The 21,732-nt window shown below is 38.4% G+C and overlaps 3 protein-coding genes across 8 annotated transcripts in view; 1 reads left to right on the top strand and 2 right to left on the bottom strand.

Moving 5' to 3' along the window:
• The window catches only part of prkcz (protein kinase C, zeta), a 75,004-nt gene extending 68,570 nt beyond the window's left edge, over positions 1 to 6,434 (bottom strand). Inside the window, exon 1 of one of the 3 annotated variants that reach the window (XM_049485803.1) lies at positions 5,914 to 6,434. In XM_049485803.1, coding sequence (XP_049341760.1) covers positions 5,914 to 5,984 — 71 coding nt within the window. In that variant the 5' untranslated portion in view covers positions 5,985 to 6,434. The remainder of the gene's footprint in view (positions 1 to 5,913) is intronic. The other 2 variants (XM_007236938.4, XM_049485802.1) reach the window with 2 other exon arrangements.
• A 1,641-nt stretch (positions 6,435 to 8,075) lies between these two features.
• Positions 8,076 to 16,150, top strand: si:ch211-150o23.3 (uncharacterized). Of its 2 annotated transcripts, XM_007236936.4 has the most exons (8): positions 8,076 to 8,614; positions 9,727 to 9,762; positions 10,519 to 10,833; positions 11,067 to 11,363; positions 11,964 to 12,278; positions 13,153 to 13,302; positions 14,224 to 14,278; positions 14,354 to 16,150. In XM_007236936.4, exons 1-7 carry the CDS (start codon positions 8,581 to 8,583, stop codon positions 14,259 to 14,261), a joined length of 1,185 nt encoding a protein of 394 aa, XP_007236998.3. In that variant the 5' UTR covers positions 8,076 to 8,580; the 3' UTR covers positions 14,262 to 14,278; positions 14,354 to 16,150. The 2 variants fall into 2 exon arrangements, with proteins under 2 accessions (XP_007236998.3, XP_049341800.1); XM_049485843.1 differs by having other exon boundaries at positions 14,224 to 16,150.
• Positions 16,151 to 16,706: 556 nt separating this feature from the next.
• LOC103043983 (uncharacterized) lies at positions 16,707 to 20,697 on the bottom strand. Of its 3 annotated transcripts, none has more exons than XM_007236933.3 (7): positions 20,603 to 20,697; positions 19,957 to 20,042; positions 17,925 to 18,020; positions 17,562 to 17,596; positions 17,440 to 17,471; positions 17,299 to 17,349; positions 16,707 to 17,106 (listed from the first exon to the last, which is right to left on the bottom strand). In XM_007236933.3, exons 2-7 carry the CDS (start codon positions 20,036 to 20,038, stop codon positions 16,887 to 16,889), a joined length of 516 nt encoding a protein of 171 aa, XP_007236995.3. In that variant the 5' UTR covers positions 20,039 to 20,042; positions 20,603 to 20,697; the 3' UTR covers positions 16,707 to 16,886. The 3 variants fall into 3 exon arrangements, with proteins under 3 accessions (XP_007236995.3, XP_049341802.1, XP_049341803.1); XM_049485845.1 differs by having other exon boundaries at positions 20,471 to 20,624; XM_049485846.1 differs by lacking the exon at positions 20,603 to 20,697 and adding an exon at positions 20,467 to 20,602.
• Between the last annotated feature and the right edge of the window lie 1,035 nt (positions 20,698 to 21,732).

The following is a 21,732-nucleotide window of genomic DNA, read 5'->3' as shown; positions in this document are numbered from 1 at the left end:
GAAGGGACTGTTCTTTCCCTGCACACACACACACACACACACTCACACAAACCTGCACTCTTACTCAGAAACATACTGATCTTTATCACTGCAAATCAACACGATTTGGGACTCAATTGTTTCAGCGGACTAAGCACTGCCACTATGACTAGGAGATTGCTGGTTCGAATCCTGTTCATGTAGCTTGCCATCAGCTGCCAGATCTCTGAGAGAGCACAACTGGCCTTGCTCTCTCTGGTCTCCCCACGTCACTCCAAAAGGTGATGTCCGTAGCACGAGGCGTCTGTAAGCTGATGTATTTAAAACCAAGTCACTGCGCTTTCCTCCGAGTGACGCTGCCTCAGCAGCAGTTCAAAAAAGAGGCGGAGTCTGACTTCACATGTGTCGGAGGAGGCATGTGCTAGTTTTTACCTTCCTGGTGATGAGGCATCACTAGTGATTAGGGAGTCCTAATGAGTGGGTTGGGCGTGTAAATTGGGAAAGAAATCTAAGCAAATCAAGAGTGACAGAGTGACTAGTGGATGTGCAGTATGATCACAAAAAAAGAAAAATATACATCATAATAAACCACATCAATCAAAATTAATCATTTTATTAATACATTACAATCAATCAACTCATATATGCAGTAAACCAGCAAAGCTGTTTGTAGCTGTGTGTGTGTGTGTGTGTTTTGGGCAGCTTGTCTGACAGCAGGTAGCGTCTTGGTAAAGGTCAGTCATCTATCACATCATTCCTAAAACACACACACACACACACACACACACACACACAGCTGCTTCAAACACTGTAATACGTTTTGGTTTCGAACACAAATATCATCATCCTCATTACCATCATAATGTCAATCTTTCAGAAGAAAGATAAAATATACCAGAAAAGTATATTATTAAAAATTTTGACTGACAAGGGCGATATTTATTGAGCTACACATACACAAGCCAGACATCTCAGCATGAAGTTGTAGAGGTTCCTAACGATGTCCTGTGATAATCCATGCTGTACAGCTCAAATATTCTCAAACAATTCCTGCAGGATTTGTGGTAGGGGTTTAGGAGTGTTGATAGCGGGTCCAATAGCATCCCACACATTTTCAATCAGAATTAATTCTAATGATGCAGCTGGCTATGGTATAGTATCTGTGTCTTTAAGGGAACTCTTGAGATAGAAGCACCATGTGGACAAGCATTGTCCTGTTGAAACAGCACATGGCGTGCATTCAGAAAGTGTTGGACCACTGGTTGCAGGACGTAATTAACCTAACATTGTGCTGTTAAAGTTCCTGTAATCAAGACCAAAGGTGATCTGGCATCTGACATATGACACCTTCTGGACAAAGGGAGGGAATTCCAGGACCCCAGTGCTGAGAGATTAATGCGCTTACCTCCAACCCACCACAACGCAGTGTGTGTTTGTGTGATTTACAGGATTACAGCGCTAAACTATCAAAACATCACAGTGTTCATCATCAGCGCACTGTAAACAACATTAATAATAATGAAACTCTACATCAATAATAAAACACCTCTGTGGTAAATGAGCCACTGTACATAGTTGCCTGTGTGTGTGTGTGTTTGTGTGTGTGTGTGTTTTGTGTAAGAGCAGACCCAAAGGTCAGTGTGTGTTTGAGATGTTTTCTAGGAAACACAAACATGTGCTATTGAGTCACTGTAGACCCACCCTGCTGCACATACACAGACAAACACACATACACACACACACACACGCAAACACACAGACACACACATACTGAAACATTTCCACACTTTAAACAGTGAAGAGAAAAAGAGCAGCTGAATCAGTTCTCTGCTCTTTTCCTCTTCAATAAGTGGTCAATATGGAGTTACCATGCTGTTGCTAATAGGTTATTTAGTGGCTGCTTAGGTGTCACGTGACTTGTTATAGGATGTTACTAGGTGGTTACTATGGTGTCACAGATGGTTCCTGAGATGTAGTTGCTATGGTTCACAGGTTGTTTTCTATAGGCTGTTATGTGATTGCTATGTGGTTTATATGGTGTCGCAGGGGGTTTGTAGGATGTTGCTATGAGGTTGTTATGGGATTCTGATTGCAGCTGCTCAGTTATTGATGTCAGCTGATCAGTTATTGATCTCAGCTGGTTAGTTACTGATGTCAGTAGGTAATTTTTTTATGTCAGCTGGTCAGTAATTAATTTCACTAGTTTACTGACTGATTTTGGCTGGTCAGTAACTTATCAGTTATTAATGTCATCTGGTTATTGTTTGATGTCAGTTAGTCAATTACTGATCTCAGCTGTTCAGTTATTGATAGAAGCTGATCAATTATTAATGTTACTGGGTTATTGTTTGATGTCAGTTCGTCAATTACCGATATCAGCTGATCAGTTATTGATAACAGCTGATCAGTTATTAATGTTACTGGGTTACTGTTTGATGTCAGTTAGTCAATTATTGATATCAGCTGATCAGTTATTGATAACAGCTGATCAGTTATTAATGTTACTGGGTTATTGTTCGATATCAGTTAGTCAATTACCGATATCAGCTGTTCAGTTATTGATAACAGCTGATCAGTTATTAATGACATCTGGTTACTGTTTGATGTCAGTTAGTCAATTATTGATATCAGCTGATCAGTTATTGATAACAGCTGATCAGTTATTAATGTTACTGGGTTATTGTTCGATATCAGTTAGTCAATTACCGATATCAGCTGTTCAGTTATTGATAACAGCTGATCAGTTATTAATGACATCTGGTTATTGTTTGATGTCAGTTAGTCAATTATTGATATCAGCTGATCAGTAATTGATAGCAGCTGATAAATTTTTAATTTCATTGTGTTACTGTTTGATGTCAGTTAGTCCATTACTGATCTCAGCTGATCAGTTTGTCACGGATGACCCAGGCAGGGAGTTATTGATAGAAGCTGATCAATTATTAATGTTACTGGGTTATTGTTTGATGTCAGTTAGTCAATTACTGATATCAGCTGATCAGTTATTGATAGCAGCTGATCAGTTACCAATGTAACACTCAGTTAGTCAGTTACTGATCTCAGCTGATCAGTTATTGATAGCAGCTGATCAGTTATTGACCACAGGTGATCAGTAATTGATAGCAACTGATCAGTTATCAATGTCATCTGGTTATTTTTTTATGTCAGTTAGTCAGTTACTGATCTCAGTTGATCAGTTATTGATCATAGGTGATCAGTTATTGATCATAGGTGATCAGTTATTGATCATAGGTGATCAGTACATTTCTGGCAATTTAGTAGACGGAGCTACAGGGTTAAAAGTCCACAGAACGAAACAGAAATTACAGATAAATTACAGACTCCTGATACTGAGGCCTTTCTGCGGCCTCAAACCAGGAATTTCCTGAGTATTTATAACTTTACTATCATATCATAAACCAGCCCTCCCCCTCCCCCCCCCCACCTAGATTAATCATTACACACTTTACAGCTCCACAGGAATTTACATCAGACTGGAATATGACAAACAACACAGTCTTTTACACACACCTGGCCACTTTATCAGAAACACCCCACCTTGTGCTTTCTCTCTCTGAGCACTTTATTTTATTATTACAAACATCTTTGATTCCAATCACTGGCCAGTGGTTTCAGCAAGGTATAGAAAGTAAAAGTAAAGAAGGTGAAGATAAATATAAGAAGAAGGTAATATAAATATTTCAGTTTAACTTTTAACTCAGTGTGACTCAATTCTTACTCAGCGTAACTCTGTTTAGCTTGGTTTAACTCATTTTAATTTAGATTCACTTCACTCTTCTGAAAGTTGAATTCTGATCAACTTGGTTTAAATAAATAGGTTTAACTCGGTCTAACAGTGTGAAACAGACTAAACACACACAACTAGACAAAATATACAGGCGAGAGAACTCTCTGGGATCTTCTGGGTTCAGTTCTGGTTGCTAGGCAACTGACAGACTTATAGTGTGTGTGAGACGAGGCAGCAACACACAGGCACACACACACACGCAGTTTTTATCTCCTGAGCTCCTCCTGAAGCCTGAGCTCCTCCACACCCATGATTTCTTCAATCCTAAGCTGTTCCTGAACACTGAGCTCCTCCTCAATGCTGAGACCCTGGTTAACCCTGAGCACCTCCTCAACCCTGAGCATCTCCTCAACCCTGAGCACCTCCTTAACCCTGAGCATCTCCTCAACCCTGAGCATCTCCTTAACCCTGAGCTCTTACTCTGCCATGAGCATCTCCTCAAACCTCAGCAACTCCTCAACCCTGAGTTTCTCATTTCCAAGCTCCTCACTCCTAAGCTCCTTCTTTCTCATCCCTGATCTCCTCTTTAACGCTAAGCACTTCATTTTTCAGTTTTCAACCCTGAGCTCTTCCCTCCTGAGCTCCTTTACCCTGATCTCCTCCTCATCCCTGAGCTTCTCAACCCTGAGGTTCACTTCAACACTGAGCTCTTATTCAATCCTGATCTCCCCTTTAATATTGAGTTCCAAATCCTGAGCTCCAACTGAGGCCTGGGCTCCTAAACTATAAGCTCCTTAATGAGCTCCTAACCCCTTTGCTCCTCCACACCACTGAGTTTTTCAAACATGAGTTCCTCAACCATTATCTCCTCATTCTTGAACTGCTCCTCAACCCTGAACTCCTACTCAACCCTTATCTCTGCACTTCTCTTTTAGCCCTCAGCTCCCAAACCCAGTTCCTCTTCCAACGCCATATTTCAGTGATGTCTCTCCACTTTACAAACAAAACAAGCAGATACACTAATTAACTCACCTCTCTACTACATCCATGAAGAAGTCTATGCTGCAACACTTCTTTAACTTAAAATGGGTGGAGCTGAAACAGTAATTCTTTTAGGTCGTTAAATAACGTATTTCTTATTTTATTTAAACATGTTCTTAATTATTTAGGCATTTGACCTCAGTGGCATCACAACATTCACACTGTTTATTTTCAAGGTACTGAAATCACTTGCTGCTGCATGTTCAGCAATTAATAAGATTTATTTCACTTAATAACTCTCATATTGTCTCCCTACATATCATGGTAATTTTTATAAACTATTTTTGAGATCAAAATTATCTTTAAAACAAAACAAGGTCACTATGAACAGTTTAACAGCTCGGTTTCAGCTCTAGCAATTTTAACTAAAATCGTCTATCCCGCAGTTTGTCATAACAGGGTGGACGCCTCCATGACAGGAAATAAAAAGTAAAAAATTATAGTGATTAGATATGTATGGCATTGCCCTATTAAATAACACACCCCTGTGAAATTTCTCCATGACAGGCTCCCCCACATGACCAGTGATGGAGTTAGGTAACAATCTGTCTTAATGACTAACTTCAGGAAAAGTTGCTCAGATCATTACAGGAGAGCTCTGAAGGTGTAAATAAATAAATTAACAGTTAAGCCTCTGAACTGGAAGGAGACAGACCTGGCAACCGGTTCTGTTTCATTAGGCAGGCACTGGGCCTAAGGCTGAGTAAAGCAAGCAGAGAGAGCTGGAGCTTAAATGAAGTGTTTCTCAAGAAGATAAGAGGAGATAAGTTCAGCTTTTAAAAGGGAAGGGAGGAAGAAAAGATAACAGAGTTAGCAGGCTAGCTGTAGAGTTCAGAAAAGAAGTGTTCAGTTTATCCAGTAAACTACAGATGAGCTTATTTAACTGGTTCAAATAAATATTACAACCTGTCTATTTTAATCTACAGTCAGTAATTAACACTATTACGTTATATTAAATTTAGCTAAAAAAAAAAAGTTGAAAACTTTTTTTTTTTGGAACTCCCCGTTCCACCTTAAATAGTGCATCAGTTTACGTTCAGACGCTTCGGGGGTTATAGTGTTATGCTGCACCATTTAAGGTGGACTGGAGAGTTAGAAATAAAAAGCAAACTTAAGCTTTTTAAACAAGTTAAAAGTAAACATACCCTCCGTAATGAGCCTTTATCTTCACATATTCCTCATGTATTTCCATCATGGAGCCGTTTCTGACCGGCATGTTCGCCGTCTTCTTCCCGGTGCTGCTAAAGGAGTCTCCGCCAACTATCCGCGCTAACCTGCCGGGGCTCCTAGGGGCAGTTGGCCGGGCTGTGAGGCTCCAAGTCCGGCTACAGCTCCCACAGCGCCCCGCTGACCCCACTGCTGGACCCGGGGCTGCCTACAAACACACACACTCCCATACACACACACACTCACACACACCCATACACACACCTGTTGGGTTTATTGTGCTGGTAGTGCGCGTGCACGCGCTTCCCATGACCGACCTGCGCGCTCCGGGTACGGACACTCACCCTCCCTAAACAGAGCAACGGGATTACTTACACACTCACACACACCCCTCACACACTTCCAGTCTCACAGTGGCTAACACTGTGATAATCCACTTACCTTCAATTAACTTAAAAATCCTGCTAGTGATGTATAAATAAAGTCACTGGTCAGTGAGAGTGTCTACCTGTAATTAACTCTATATAACATTATAATAAACCCAAATAAACATCAAGTCAGTGGTCAGTGAGTGTCTACCTGTAATTATTTTTATATAACATATAAAACAATAAAACAATAACAATAAACCCAAACAAGAATAAATTAAGTGATCAGTAAGAGTATCTACCTGTACCTAACTCTATATAACATTATGATACTAAACGCAAATAAACATAAAGTCAGTGGTCAGTTAGAGTGTCTTCCTGTAATTAACTTTATATAACACTAGAATACTGAACCCAAATAAACATAAAGTCAGTGACCAGTGAGAGTGTCTACTTGTAATTAACTCTACATAACATTATAACACTAAACCCAAATAAACATAAAGTCAGTGACCAGTGAGTGTCTACCTGTAATAACCTCTAGATAACATTAGAATACTATATCCAAATAAACATAAAGTAAGAAAAGTGTAAATGCACTTTACAATTACAGTGGAGTATTTATGAGTGTATATTCTGTATTTACGTAAAAGTTTCTGAGCCTAAGTCAGAACATTCTGGGATTGGGTCGGAGAAAGTTCAATATATGTTATGTGTCCAAGTTCCACCACATTATACTAGAATTATTTATTTTGTTTGTTTACTTTTTATTAGTAAAAAAAATTATAATAAGGCAAAGAACCAGTCAGACGTTGAAATAGTTGTTTTAGTTGTCATTAATCCATGTAGAACCACAGCCTTCACTAATAAACCTAACTTTTTGGTGTAGGGTCTAACAGACATAACAATATAAATATGGAGGATAAAAATTATTATTATTATTATTATTATTATTATTATTATTGTGGCATTTTCTTTAGTTATTTGTAATCCAATTATTTTTGTTTCATACGCATTTACCTGCTTTACTGACTGAAAGCTGAAAGGCTGGTGTTTTGGCGCCACCTGCAGGCTGAGTAAGATTCAGCAGCCCTTTCAAAACAGAAGGTGTGTGTTAGGATTAATATATTTTACAGTAAAAACTTTTAAAGCTTAAAAAGCAAAACAAATACAGAGTAGACTGCTTTCAAAACAAAATACAGCTGATATCACAGTATAACTGAATCATGATATATTGCAATATGGCACACTTTACCCTACTGGTCGTTTTAAAAAGGTTTTGGAAAGGTTATTATGTAACATGTGACATTAAAATGTCAAAAAAAAATTGTATCGCAACATAATTATAACGTTTCTCACATTTCTAGACAATTATTAACATTATGAAAACGTTTTTTTATGCAAGTACTAAAAATTCAGCTGTGACTGAATTAGTTTGTTGTTACATTATTTATGTTTTTTTTTTTCATTTTGTTACACTATTTTAGTATTTTTTTTTTAAATATAAAATAAAATGTTAAGGTAAAGTTAGTATTAATGTTTTTGCTTCAAATGTATAAAACTCTAAAATTCTCTTAATATTTTTTTCCCAGTAATATATTCTTAAAATTAATTAGTATAATGTAAGTAAAAAATTAGTATTAATTAGTAAATTAGTAAAAATCATATCGCCAAAAATATTTTTATAGCAAAAATACCCTAAAATATCGTGGAAGTATTTTAGGAACACAATGCCCACACACACACACACACACACACACACACACACACACACACACAGGTGTGGATTAGAGGGAGAGTACAGCTTTAAGACTGAGGCGCTTTTTTTAGAGCTTTTCCCTCAGATTAGTTTTGCTAGCCGCTAAACCTGCCTGTGAGAATATTTAACTACACCTGTAATCAGGTTTAATATCGATTATATCTGATATCCCCGAGCTGCTGGAGGCTGTGCGGGACGGATAGTTTGTGTTGTGGGATAATAATCGATATTTTCGCTGTTTGAGTTTTTGTTTTACCTCAGAGCTGAGGTAAAGTTAGCACACAGGCTAGCTAGGTTAGCTTAGCTTAAGCTTTCACTGCATCTCTTCAGAGCAGCAGAGCTTAGCATGCTGGCTAGCTAACCTAGCTAGCTAATATGCCGCAGCTCGGGAAGGTCGGAGATGTTGTATTATTAGAGAAGATCGGGGCGAGGTTCGGGTCCGGGCTGGAGGTTTGGACCGGTCAGTTCTGCGGTCCTGTGGGTTTCACACCTTAAACCCGCTAATTTATGGATCAGAGATGGAGATGATTGTGCTGCTCACAGCTCTGCTGGGTCAGTAGCGTTAACTCAGCCTGCTCTCCTTCATCAAATTCGATCATTTAACACTGCTCCTGTTTTTATCTCAGACTCAGAGATCTTCTGTTTTATAGGAGATTTCTCAGCTCTAAATATCTTTAAAACTTTGTGTGGTAATACAGGTTATTGGTCAGTGTAAAATTTATCAGTTTAATTTTCATACCATTTCAGGCTAAAATTTTCATTAACAATTGGTATAAAACTTCATTATTTAATTTTTTAGAAGAAACTGATCTGGTTTTCCTATCTTTAGTTTTTCATTTCTGCGTTTCGCTAACATAACTTACTTATTTACTTATCTTTTTCATTTTTACCATATAGTGTAGTATAGAAGAAGTTTATATATATATATATAACTTTAGAATTTCAGGGAAAATAAAAAATCTTTCTTAATTTTTAGATTTTTACATTTTGTAACAAAAGTAAGTTCCTTTATACTATCAGATTACTGTTACAAGATACACAAATTGAAAAATCATTAAAAATAATTTAGATCACTTTTTTTTATTTTGTTAGTGAAAGGGAGAAATGAAAAACTAAAGACTGAAAAACAGATCAGTATCTTTCTCACCAAAGTAAATGGAACAAAAATGAAACAATGAAGTTTTATACCCAATTGTATGATAAAAACCCCCCAGTGTGCTGGAGAAACTATGGAAATCTAAATGCTATCCATTACCATATATTTTTTGGCACTGCCCCAGTATTAAATTACTGGAAGAGGATACACAAAGCCTTGCAAGAGATCTTTCAATTTGAAATAGATACTGTCAGTTCTAAATTGTTAATCTCTTGTTGCTTTTCTTAATTTTTTGGGGGTAAAAATAAAATAAAATAAGGCAATGAGATCTTTGAAAGTGCACAGTTGGTTTATTAATACAACACTGTTTTTATACACACCGTACCTTCTGGTAGTTCTTTGTACACTGTCATCTAATGCATGAATTTCTGGTGTTGCTAAAAATATCTATGTAATGTTCATGATATTCTTGGAGATTAATAAGTATATTATTAATTTGAAGAATATACTAGTCCAATATTTATTTTGATGCATAACAGTTTGTATCTTCTTTTTTCTTTTTGAACAGTCGGACAAGTCTCTGTCTGGAACGTTCTGGGGTTCGGTAAGTTGATCACTGTACACAACCAACACAACAGCACTAATAGAGGACAGGTCAGAGATATGAAACCAAATGCTGTTCCAGTTTCCCTTTCCATCACTGTTCTCCAGTAGATTCTTTGTGTAGTGAACATGTGATGCAGAACCTGCCTGCTCTCCTACAGCAGTTCTGTTGCAGCTATACAGAAAAGATCAGGTGCTTTGTAGTAAAACATGAAAATAGTCCACCTCCACTCTCCCACAGCTTTCTGAGATCCAGTAATTTTGTGCAGTTTCTCCAAACATATTTTGCCCCTGCAGATAAATCACTTTTTACACCGTTATTCAGGCTCAAAGTAGCTCCACACCTTATTGTTAGAATCCGGAGAGCTCTGACATTTTAAAGGAGGCATTAATAACTTTGAAAGTGCGCAAGAAGCTTATTAAAACCACTGTGCACAACCCATAGCATAACCTAACCTAAAAATATGCCCCATATCATCCATTCTAAAGCATGTTTGGAGAAACCGTACAAAATTACTGGATCGCTGAAAGGTGTAGGAGAGCGGAGGTGTGCTATTCAACAGAGGTTAGTACTCTTTATCATGTTTTACTACACCCAAAGTCAATTTTACACCAGAGTTCTTTCCACTTCAAACTCTAGAATTAGTGTAATCTGTTATTAGTGTGATCTTCAATGCTGGATTGTGTAGTAACCTCTCTCTGTCTCTTTCTCCCTCTCTCGCGCTCTCTCTCTCTCTATCTCTGTCTCTGTCTCTAGATGAGTTGCGGGTGAGGCTGGGCAGTGTGGAGGGGTCCCGCTGCTCTGGCCGTGTGGAGGTGTTTATAGGTGAGCGGTGGGGCACAGTGTGTTCTCAGGGGTGGGATCTGCGGGATGCAGCAGTGGTGTGCAGAGAGCTGGACTGTGGCTTCGCCTTCACCACACGGCCGGGGGCACACTACAGCCGATCCATCGGGGAGGTGTGGTGGAGGAACGTCGGGTGCTCAGGGGACGAGTTCACACTGGACCTGTGCGAGCGCACCACCAACGATGGAGTGTGTTTACACAACGAAGATGCAGGAGTGGAGTGCACAGGTGAGAGACAAGCAATAGATGCTTATATCCCACTAATTAGTGCTGAATCTATGATCCAATTAGCACTGGAGCTATGAGGCTTATGTTGCTAGAAAGGAAAGGAAGCTTATATCCCAACAATTAGCACTGGAGTTCTGAAGATATAAAGATAATATACAGTATGAAAGACTCACTTTGTTAACAGTCTTAACAGGACTGAACTCTAATCAGTGACCTTACATTTTATTCTGCAGATAAACTTCCTGCGCCCACCCTGACCATGCAGTCCCCCTTCTCTGCGTATTCAGCTGGAGAGGCTGTCCTCTTCACCTGCACTGCCCCCTACTGGCGGCACCCTATTGATTTCTACCTGTATAAGAGTGGTGTGGACACTCCTCTGGTGACGCAGCGGGCAGATTTCAGACAGACGCGAGTGGAGCTGACCCTGTCTGACCTGGAAACCTCTCACCAGGGCAGCTACAGCTGCCTCTACCGCCTCCAGGGTAACCCTGGCAACTCGCCATCCAGCAACATCATCAACATTACTGTCTGTAAGTAAAGCTCATTGAACCTTCAGTTTCCAGTAAGTTAATCAATAAATGCTGGAGCTTTGAGTGTCATTTTATGTTCCTTAATAGAGTGAAAGGATAGGTTTATTGGGGAACACTGTACTGTAATTGAAAGTAGGCTCTAATACCCTGTTGGGCACCTTTAGCCTTGATACAAGATGAGACACGGATGGACATGGAGGCATACTGGTTCTGGGTTCCAGGGAAACAGCACCTGCTGTGCTGAAAAATGAAAGTTTTGTAGCCCTGCCAGGAGGCAACACATGAGGCTGCATGATATCCTGCACATATTGAGTTTCTCACACCTTAGTGTTCTCTAAGTCCAGTGATGCACCAAATATTAAAATCTGTCATCTTTAGAGAGATGTTTAGCAGTTGGTGATCTCTCACCTAAAGGTACACTATCCAAAAGTAGGCTCTGATATTTCTATAGGGCAGTGGGTAAAGTGTTTTAAGCCATCTTGTGGTAAGACCCAGTGTCCAATCAGACCACAACAATCAGACTGTAGTTTCTAGTTGAGGTGCTGCTGCTGTGCTGGAACTGGAACACCTTTTAACTGGTTTGTGTCTTTTCCCCCACAGTGGAGATCCACACGCCTCAGATCTGGTACAACGCATCTCCAACAGCGCGGCCAGGGTGGGTCAACCGAGGGCAGAGTTTTAACGTGACCTGTTCCACTCAGCCACAGTACCCCGGGGGATCATTTCAGCTCCGTCTGATCCGACCCAACGGAACCGTGCGCCATTCTCTGCCTGCCCTCACGCCCTTCGTCACCTTTAGCTTCCCTAATGCGCAGGCCTCCAATGAAGGCTACTACTGCTGCCTCTATAAGGTCCAGTTCGGCGGACGCACTTTCGTCTCCAGAGAGAGTCAGCCGCTCGCCATCAACGTCCGAGGTACACATTTAAAGGATCTAATAAAGAGTCTAGTCGCAGTTCCAGACTGAAATTACTTAAATCTGATTTTTTTAAACAATGAATCAGATTCCGTGCACGTTTTTGCCTGTATTCATGTGCTTAGTCCTGTCTTCATTGATCAGCACAAGTTTTGTGCTGAATTCTGGCTCCCAATCAGTATTAATAACATTAAAGAAAACTACGAAGAAAAATATTTGTTGACTACCTATTTTTCATGATGCAAATGTGACGAGAACTAAATAAAAATTAATACTTGAAAACAAAATTGAATACAAAAAAAATCTAAATTAAAATATCAAAGACTGACAAATAGGGGGAATTGTTTGTAATAAATTTAATTTATTTATTTACAGCCACTCCATACAGTATCACTCACACAGCATGTCGGCGTGAAATAAAAACTATTTACGGAATAAGTTCAGTTGCACTACCATGGATAACAAAACTCAGCCGAACTTAAACACAACAAACATTATTAATTCAGAGTGTGTGTTTTGTGTTTTAAAGTGTTTAATAGGTAGAGGGTTTGTTGGGCTGGATATTTTACAGAATATTGTATAAGCTGTGTAGCTACGTATTAACAGAGATTGCTGTGATAACCAGCAATTTTAATATAACTTTGTACTGCGGTAGAAGGGTATAATTTCAGAAACTTGGCTACTTGTTTCAGTAAACTATCAATAAATAATCTCAAAATAATAACACAAATCTGAAATAGTAAAACCGCATACTTTTTGACAGATGTATTAGACTGAAACTAAGCATAGAAGTGTGCCTTTTTAATGGACAGATACAGGAATACTGAGATGCTGTATTGTGATCGTAGCCTCTGAAAGATTATCTTGTTTCTCAGGAGCCGATCCGGTTCTGAGCCCTGTTCTCATCAGCCTGCTGGTGTCCGGCCTGACCTTTGTCACGGCAACCTGTGCCATCCTGATTGTGGCTAAAGTTTACTGTAAGAGAGCGAAGAAGCCCACAGAACTGGAACGCGAGTCTAGAACCTGTGAGTATATACACCTCTCTCTACCAGACCGTCACTGGAAGCCATATGCAGAAAGTCTCCACTACCAATTAATCTAATGACTCATTTATCAATTTACCACAGATTGAAAATAAAAATCATAAAGGTAACCCAGGTTTCTTTACATTTAAATTGAACAGATTTGTACAATCTTCTGCCATTCGGTTTTTTAGTTTGTTAAGTAGGCTGGACAGTGTATTTTTTGCATTTTATATAAATACTTAATGTATAAATATTTGTATTTATAAGTACAATTTATTATTAGTAACAGCACAAACTACTGTGCTTTTTAATTTCCTAATTAATCGCTTATTTTTGTGAGTGATCTAGAGTGAAAGCATCACTGTATAAGGTGTCTAAGCTGAGCGAAAGAGCTAGCGTTTAGCAGCTAATGCTGCTCCAGCAGTGGTAGCTGGGGCTAGCAGCAGGCCACAGGCCGATCATACTCATCTCTGATTGTTTTTTTTACTTACTTTTTTGGAAATCTTGGAAAATTAAAGGATTTTTAAGTGCGAAAACTACATTAAATAGATTTGTGCATCTTTAGTGAAGTATTTCCATTTTGACTTTAATTCTTCTGCGTTTCAAATTAAAATCCAGTATCTATTGCTTCTTTTGGACTGTAAAGGCTGGGTGGCTGACGTCAAAATTAATGCTGTGACTTTCCCTTCACCCCTCCCCCCATCATGACATGATGCATCGTTGCATCCCTATTTCAAACCCAAACGTCGTTGAGAACAGTAAAAGAAAAAGAATAAAAAAAATTAAAAATTAAAAAGAGCATATGAATATCTTTCTCTACACAGTAAAGACAAAGAGACACAGATTAACCAGATTAGACAACAAATTAACTTGCTGTTACTGTGAATTTGTAATTAGGAAGTTCTTCTCTCATTTCTGCAGGTGTGGACAACACGTACATCGCCCTGACGATAAAATAACGCCAGAGTGATTGATGGTGAGATTCTTCACCTGTTATCATAATGAGCAAAAGAACCAGAGGATCTGTTCTAAGGCTCTGATGTCGTTACAGGATTCGAATGTAGACCTGGACGGGTTTCTGCTCCAGACTGACCAAGCTGAAAGTGAGGCAGAAACCAACAAGTAGCAATAACCACTTCAGCTCATCTTTAATTACATCAAAGACCAATCAGATATTCTCCGACAGCGAGCGGAGGATCTCTGCGGAGCTTCGACATATCCGCACTGTCACTGTGAGGGTCCTCAGACCGGGTCGACGCTGTGCTGTGACTGATGTGTGTGATGGCTAAGTTCTATCAAGACGTCCTGACGACAGGTTCTTCCAGTCCATTAGAAAAACCTTCAGCAGACTGTAATCTCAGTACCGTGGGTTTTAGACTAATTTTACACTAATGTCTGTTTTTGTTATTTTGTGTAATTTATTTATTTTTTCTACTTCTGTTTGTTTATGAAATTGTTGAGATTTGAACAAAAAGATCCAGTGATATCCAGACAGACAGGCAGGGAGACCATCTCCACCACTGTGCAGCATCCAGACTTGAAGATTTACACACTAAAACAGCATCGAGTTTCTCCTGTAAAACATGCACTTTAAAAATGTGTTTATAATCTGATTACTGCAGTTTAAATCTGATTTAATCAAGTAATCATGTAAATAACATTTTAAAATCTGATTAAGAAATCAGATTTTATTTCAGATCTCTCAGATCATGTTTATTCATAACTCTTAATCAAAGTTTTCTCCAATATCTCAAGGCTGTGCATATTTGAAAACTGATGGTGTAACTGATCACAAATCTCACAAATTAAATCATGTCATGGATTTTGAGACTGATCGGATCACTGTCCGGATTAGAATGTTAAATTAAGAAAGTTAAATTAGTCTATGTTTTCTTTTCATGAAAATATAAACACTGTCTGTAGTGACTGGGGTATTTGTATGCTGGTTTCTGCAGCTTCCACTCTTTAACTGCTGTTTCTTACTACCTGATTACTGCCTGTCCCTTTAATTAACTTTACCTCTTCCTGATTTGCTCTTTTTGTTGAAGGGCGGGACTTCACCCCAAATAGGGCTTCATGATTTAGAGATATCCCAATCGTACAGCAGTCTGTGGCCAGTCACTTTATTATTTAGGTCTGTGGCTGTCAGTCACAAAGCTTTAGGGCAGCAGAAGATGCCATGGATAATTCTTTCTGTTTATTAAGAAATCGCATAATATTAATACTAAAGAGTGTGTGTGAGGTTTGGTCCTGGTTTGTTCTCTGGCACACTATTTACTTAATGCTTATGTCACGTCTTTTTCTGAGTTTATTTCCTGGTTGCAAAGCAAACATCTGATTTTTACCTGATTTAAGTAAACTCGCATGTTTACAAGTTCACGTGCACATGATTACTAGATTACTGAGAAACTCAGATTTTCTGCAGTAATTGGATTATTGGATTGGATGCCTCTTATAATGAAGTGCATGTACAACACTCTCTCACTAATTTAAACCAAAAATGACAGAATTAAAAAACTGCCACTGATCTGGATCAGATTCAGTCCCGTACAGACACACACCAATCATGTGCTGGCTTGCTGGATGGATTTGCCATGGTGGAGGTGGGTGAGGGTGGGGTGGGTTACTGTGGGAGTTTGTGTGTTTCTTTGTCTGTAATCAGTGATGATTGACAGATTGAACAACATTTGTTTACCCTGTCTGATCAGACCCTGGATCTGACGGAGGATCAGGAGAGAAACATTGAGCTGTATGGTCAGATCATTTTTAAAGTTTTTTTTTTTTTTTTTCCATCTTCTTGATACTTTTGATCAAACTGATCTTTTTGGCATTAAAAGCCTCACTAAACACGTATATTTGTGTGTGCATGTTTGTCTGTATTTTGAAGCATTTGAAGCACATATAAAGTGAAGCACATATATAGTGAACTATTGGTTTGTAGTGAAGAGGTGAAGTTTAAGCACACGACAACATTTCAGAGTGTCAAGATTTTAATCAGCTTCTTCTGATCCATCACCCAACAGGAGTTACTTGTCAGTCAGATGGTCTGGTTTGTTTGCTGTGTGAAAGCATTTATCTAGATTATCTAGATAAATCACATAGACACATAGAGCAAGAAGAGACAGAAACATTGCAAAATGGGGAAAAATAGGGTTCTCAAAGTGGTCCAAGGGTTGCTGGTTCGACAACAGAGCACAACAGGCCATATAAGCAGGATTTATCATACGAGGTTTGGTACATGTATGTGTGTGTGTGTGTGTTTACAACAGGGAGAAATAGAGCAGAGCTTCTGCAGTCCAAAATGGCCTTAGAGTTCCTGATGCCTCTCAAACAGCAGGTGCGTCCTGTGCCGTAACTTCCTCTAAACAGAGAGACTGACATGATGCAGTCTGTTTCTGCTGGTGTTTGTTTTTTTTTTGTTTTTTTTCTCCAATTAATACAGTGTAATAAAACTGTTTGATCAGAGTGATCAAATACTATAAACATCCACATTCAGCTTCCTGAAAAACTCCAACCTTAAAACTTTTTCTGTAGTAAACTTTAAAACTGCGATTTAAAAAATAAAAAAAACACTGGATTTTTTTTTACGTCAGTCTTCCGAAAGGTCTGTTCTCTGAAGCTTCCATATTCATGAAGACGAATACGAGGGTACAGACCACGATCAGGAACAGCAGGATCTGCAGCCAGAGCGGGATGACCCTGCCCGGGCTTTTCTCTGGAGTGGGCTCACGCTGGGTCTCATATCTGTGCATCGGGGGGTGGGTCAGGTTTCTGTAGGAGGTTTGTGTCCTGAAGACTGTGGGTCTGGAACACGTTAATATTAAAATGTATTTATTCATTCATTTATTTATTTTTATCTGCGTATCAGTTTATCAATTACAGTTAAGACACAGATCTAACATTATGATCATTATCATTATTATGTATTACAACTACTAATATTTTTATTATTTTTATTGTTATTACTATTAGTGACATATTAAACAGGACACTTACTCATCAACAGTGTCCAGTTCCTCATATTCAGACTTCAGACCTGGGTTTGTCCTGATTAACAGAAATAATGTATCAGCTCAGTGACATTACATCAAAGAGCATTAAAGCAGGAGCTGGAGCAGAAACTTAAAACGTAATTACCTCCAATCACCTCCGTACCCCTCCTGCCTCAACTGTACCAACACAGAAAACAGTGAGATCATCCTCATCACCTCTTAGATAAAAGAGAACTGGTAGAATTAAAGGTGAGAGGTTTGACTTACCGGTCGGCGATAATGAACGTAGGGGTCTTTCTCCTCTGAAAGAGAGACAGACAGTTATTAAAGGTGTAAAACTGATTCAGAGCATTTTTACTAGGGTTCTCCTGATCTGATCCAGTGGATCAGGATTTAAAACACACAAATCACAGCAAATTCACCCTCTATAAACCAGTCATTATACATCTGTAGATCAATAAACACTTAAAGATCCATCTGATCAGTCCAGAGTGTGTACAACACACACATACACACAGAAAGTCAGTTGTCTGTGGTGCTTTAAAAGAACTTGGCGCTAAATGGTAAGCCTGGATTAAAAGATATTAAACACACTATACAACTGTAATTTTATAAAATTATATTTTTTACCTTCTCTGTAAAAGGTTCGTTCTGATGGACGTTTGACTTTTCTCTCTTTAGCCATGGCTTCTCTCAGCTTCTTCTCATACAGAGTCCTGGTCGTTTCTGACAGACCGTCACATTAAAAACTGTTATAATCTTTTCCTTTTATCCAGCACTGATTCATACTGTACGTTACGCCATTAATACACCCAGCAGGCTACTCCATTGTACACCCTACAATTTACCCTTTAATTCATACTGTACACTACACAATAACACATCGCACACTACCTTTAAATTCATACTGTATGCTGCCTCTTAATACATACTGAACACTACCCCCAAATTTATACTGTATGCTACCCCTTAAAACATACTGCATACTACCACTAAATGTATACTGTATGCTACCCCTTAATACATACTGCACACTACCACTAAATTCATATTGTATGCTACCCCTTAAAACATACTGCACACTACCCCTAAATTCATACTGTATGCTACCCCTTAAAACATACTGCACACTACCACTAAATTCATATTGTATGCTATAATACATACTGCACGCTACTCCTAAATTAATACTGTATGCTTCCTCTTAAAACATACTGAACACTACCCCTAAATTCATACTGTATGCTACCTTATAAAACATACTGCACACTACCCCTAAATTCATACTGTATGCTATCCCTTAAAACATACTGCACACTACCCCTAATTTCATACTGTATGCTACCCCTTAATATATACTGCACACTACCACTGAATTCATATTGTATGCTACCTCTTAATACATACTGCACACTACTCCTAAATTCATACTGTATGCTACCCCTTAAAACATACTGCACACTACCCTAAATTCATACTGTATGCTACCCCTTAATATATACTGCACACTACCCCTAAATTCATACTGTATGCTACCTTATAAAACATACTGCACACTACCCCTAAATTTATATTGTATGCTACCCCTTAAAACATACTGCACACTACCACTGAATTCATATTGTATGCTACCTCTTAATACATACTGCACACTACTCCTAAATTCATTCTGTATGCTTCCCCTTAAAACATACTGAACACTACTCCTAAATTCATACTGTATGCTTCCCGTTAAAACATACTGAACACTACCCCTAAATTCATACTGTATGCTTCCCGTTAAAACATACTGAACACTACTCCTAAATTCATACTGTATGCTTCCCGTTAAAACATACTGAACACTACCCCTAAATTCATACTGTATGCTTCCCCTTAAAACATACTGAACACTACCCCTAAATTCATACTGTATGCTACCCCCTAATACATACTGCACACCACCACTAAATTCATACGGTATGCTACCCCTTAATACATACTACTGCACGCTACCCCAAATTCATACTGTATGCTACCCCTTAATATATACTGCACACTACCCCTAAATTCATACTGTATGCTACCCCCTAATACATACTGCACACCACCACTAAATTCATACGGTATGCTACCCCTTAATACATACTACTGCACGCTACCCCAAATTCATACTGTATGCTACCCCTTAATATATACTGCACACTACCCCTAAATTCATACTGTATGCTACCCCCTAATACATACTGCACACCACCACTAAATTCATACGGTATGCTACCCCTTAATACATACTACTGCACGCTACCCCAAATTCATACTGTATGCTACCCCTTAATATATACTGCACACTGCCCCTAAATTCATACTGTATGCTACCTTATAAAACATACTGCACACTACCCCTAAATTTATACTGTATGCTACCCCTTAACTCATACTGTTTGCTACCCCATAACACACCACACACCACCCCTAAATTCACACTGTATTTTTTTTCCATAATACACACCACACAACCACAAAATTCATACTGTTTGCAATCACATAATAATATACTCTGTACACTTTTCGTTAATTTATACACAATGGTGTGAGAGGGATACTAAACTAGATCACTATAATAATGTTTTATTCATTAATAATAACAAATAAATAAATATTATTAATAATAAAAGCTTACCGACTACAGGACCATGTTTTATCCCGTAATCGTCCAACATCCAGCCGATCTCCTGATCACTTTTACTGCTCAGCATCGCCATCACTCTGTTATTGATAAGATATTTAATCAGGGATTGGTTTAATCAGTTATTGGTTTAGTCAGTGACAGTAATAAACAAAACTTTTATATAAAAAGAGATAATAGAAATGAAAGCAGCTGTATGAGCAGTTCCTCTTCCTCACTGTGCTTAAATTCACTTTCAGTTCACTTTAGACTAAAGGTTGGTTTCACTCTGTTCTGGGTGGAGACTCTCTACTGAAATTAATAAATAGTTCAGGACTGTTATTAATCTCTGTCCGAAAAATTAATCCAAATCTCCTATTCTACAAACGCAGACCTTCACAGACTCTGAATTTCCACAAATAAACCCTGTAGAGTCTCCTCTCACCCACAGAGTCTCTATTATTCACATTAATATTACCACCGATCCTCAACACTGACTATACTAAACCCGTAAACAACACTCACTCACACAGCTACAGTTCTACAGCCCGCGGTTCGGTTCGGGTTAGAGTTCTACAGGCCGCGGTTCTGCAGTTGAAGGTAATAAATGTATTTCTCTCTGTAATTATCTGAACATTCTCTCAACTGTGATTAAACTCACGCTCTGAACTCCTGCAGCTGCTGCAGTACATAAACAAACGCTCTTCCGCTTCCAGGCGGAAGTGATGCAGTTACTGTGGTTAACAGCGCTAATGCTAAAGCTAATGCTTTAATTCAGAGTTTTATTCCTTTATTATTTCTTTCTCAGCTTTATTCTTAAAAAAATGAATGTAATTGAAAAGTTACTTTATTTCAGTTAATCGCATATATTATATAGATGTATTACACACAGAGTAGGCTAATCTTTTAAGCATTTATTTATTTTATTGTTGATGATTATGGCTTACAGCCAAAGAAAACCCAAAAAATCAGTGTCTCAGAAAATTAGAATATAATATAATACAAATTGGTACTTTTTGTCAGTGTGGGCAGTGTTCCAAATCCTGCTGAAAAAAATGAAAGCCGCTTCTCCACAAAAGTTGTTAGCAGAGGAAAGCATGAAGTGCTGTAAGATTTTCGAGAAAAACATTGCATTAATAAAATCATTAAAATCATCCTGAATATATTGCTCTGTGTGTAATATATCTAAATGATATTATCTATATAAAATGTGAAACTATATAATAGTTACTGAAGTATAATATTACTTCAGTACTATCGACTTGGCCAGGATATTCCTTAAATTTTAGAAAGTATAATGTATTTTTGCTAAAATAAATAAAAGAAAGAAAACTTACCTATATATTTTATATGTTTTTCTTCAGAAAATTATGTATTTTGGTACTGAAACATGTGACATTGGTCTGTGTTGAGAAAATAAGAACTTGTTCAGTATGAAAATGAAATGAATATTTATAAACTCAATTTCTCCATATAAACCGTTTATTTCGGACTCACTCTAGTGCACCCTCTAATGGTCAAACAAACCTGGAAGAGATTCTCAAGTGGGAAGTCTCACATTAGGGGGTTGGGGATGAGTTGGGGAGCTAGGTATGAGTTGGAGAGTTGGGAATGAGTTGGATAGTTGGGGTTGAGAGTTAGGGTGAGCTGTGGGGAGATGAAGATGAGATGGGGAGTTGGGGATGAGATGGGAAGGTGAGGATGAGTTGGAGATAAGATGGGTAGTTGGGGATGAGGTGGAGATATGGAGATGAGTTGGAGATAAGTTGGGGAATTGCAGATGAGATGGGA

This window comes from Astyanax mexicanus, chromosome 12 (genome assembly GCF_023375975.1).
Source record: "Astyanax mexicanus isolate ESR-SI-001 chromosome 12, AstMex3_surface, whole genome shotgun sequence".
NCBI lineage: Eukaryota > Metazoa > Chordata > Actinopteri > Characiformes > Acestrorhamphidae > Astyanax > Astyanax mexicanus.
The sequence above is the reverse complement of the archived record's forward strand: the minus strand, read 5'-3'. Positions and strand labels throughout refer to the sequence as shown.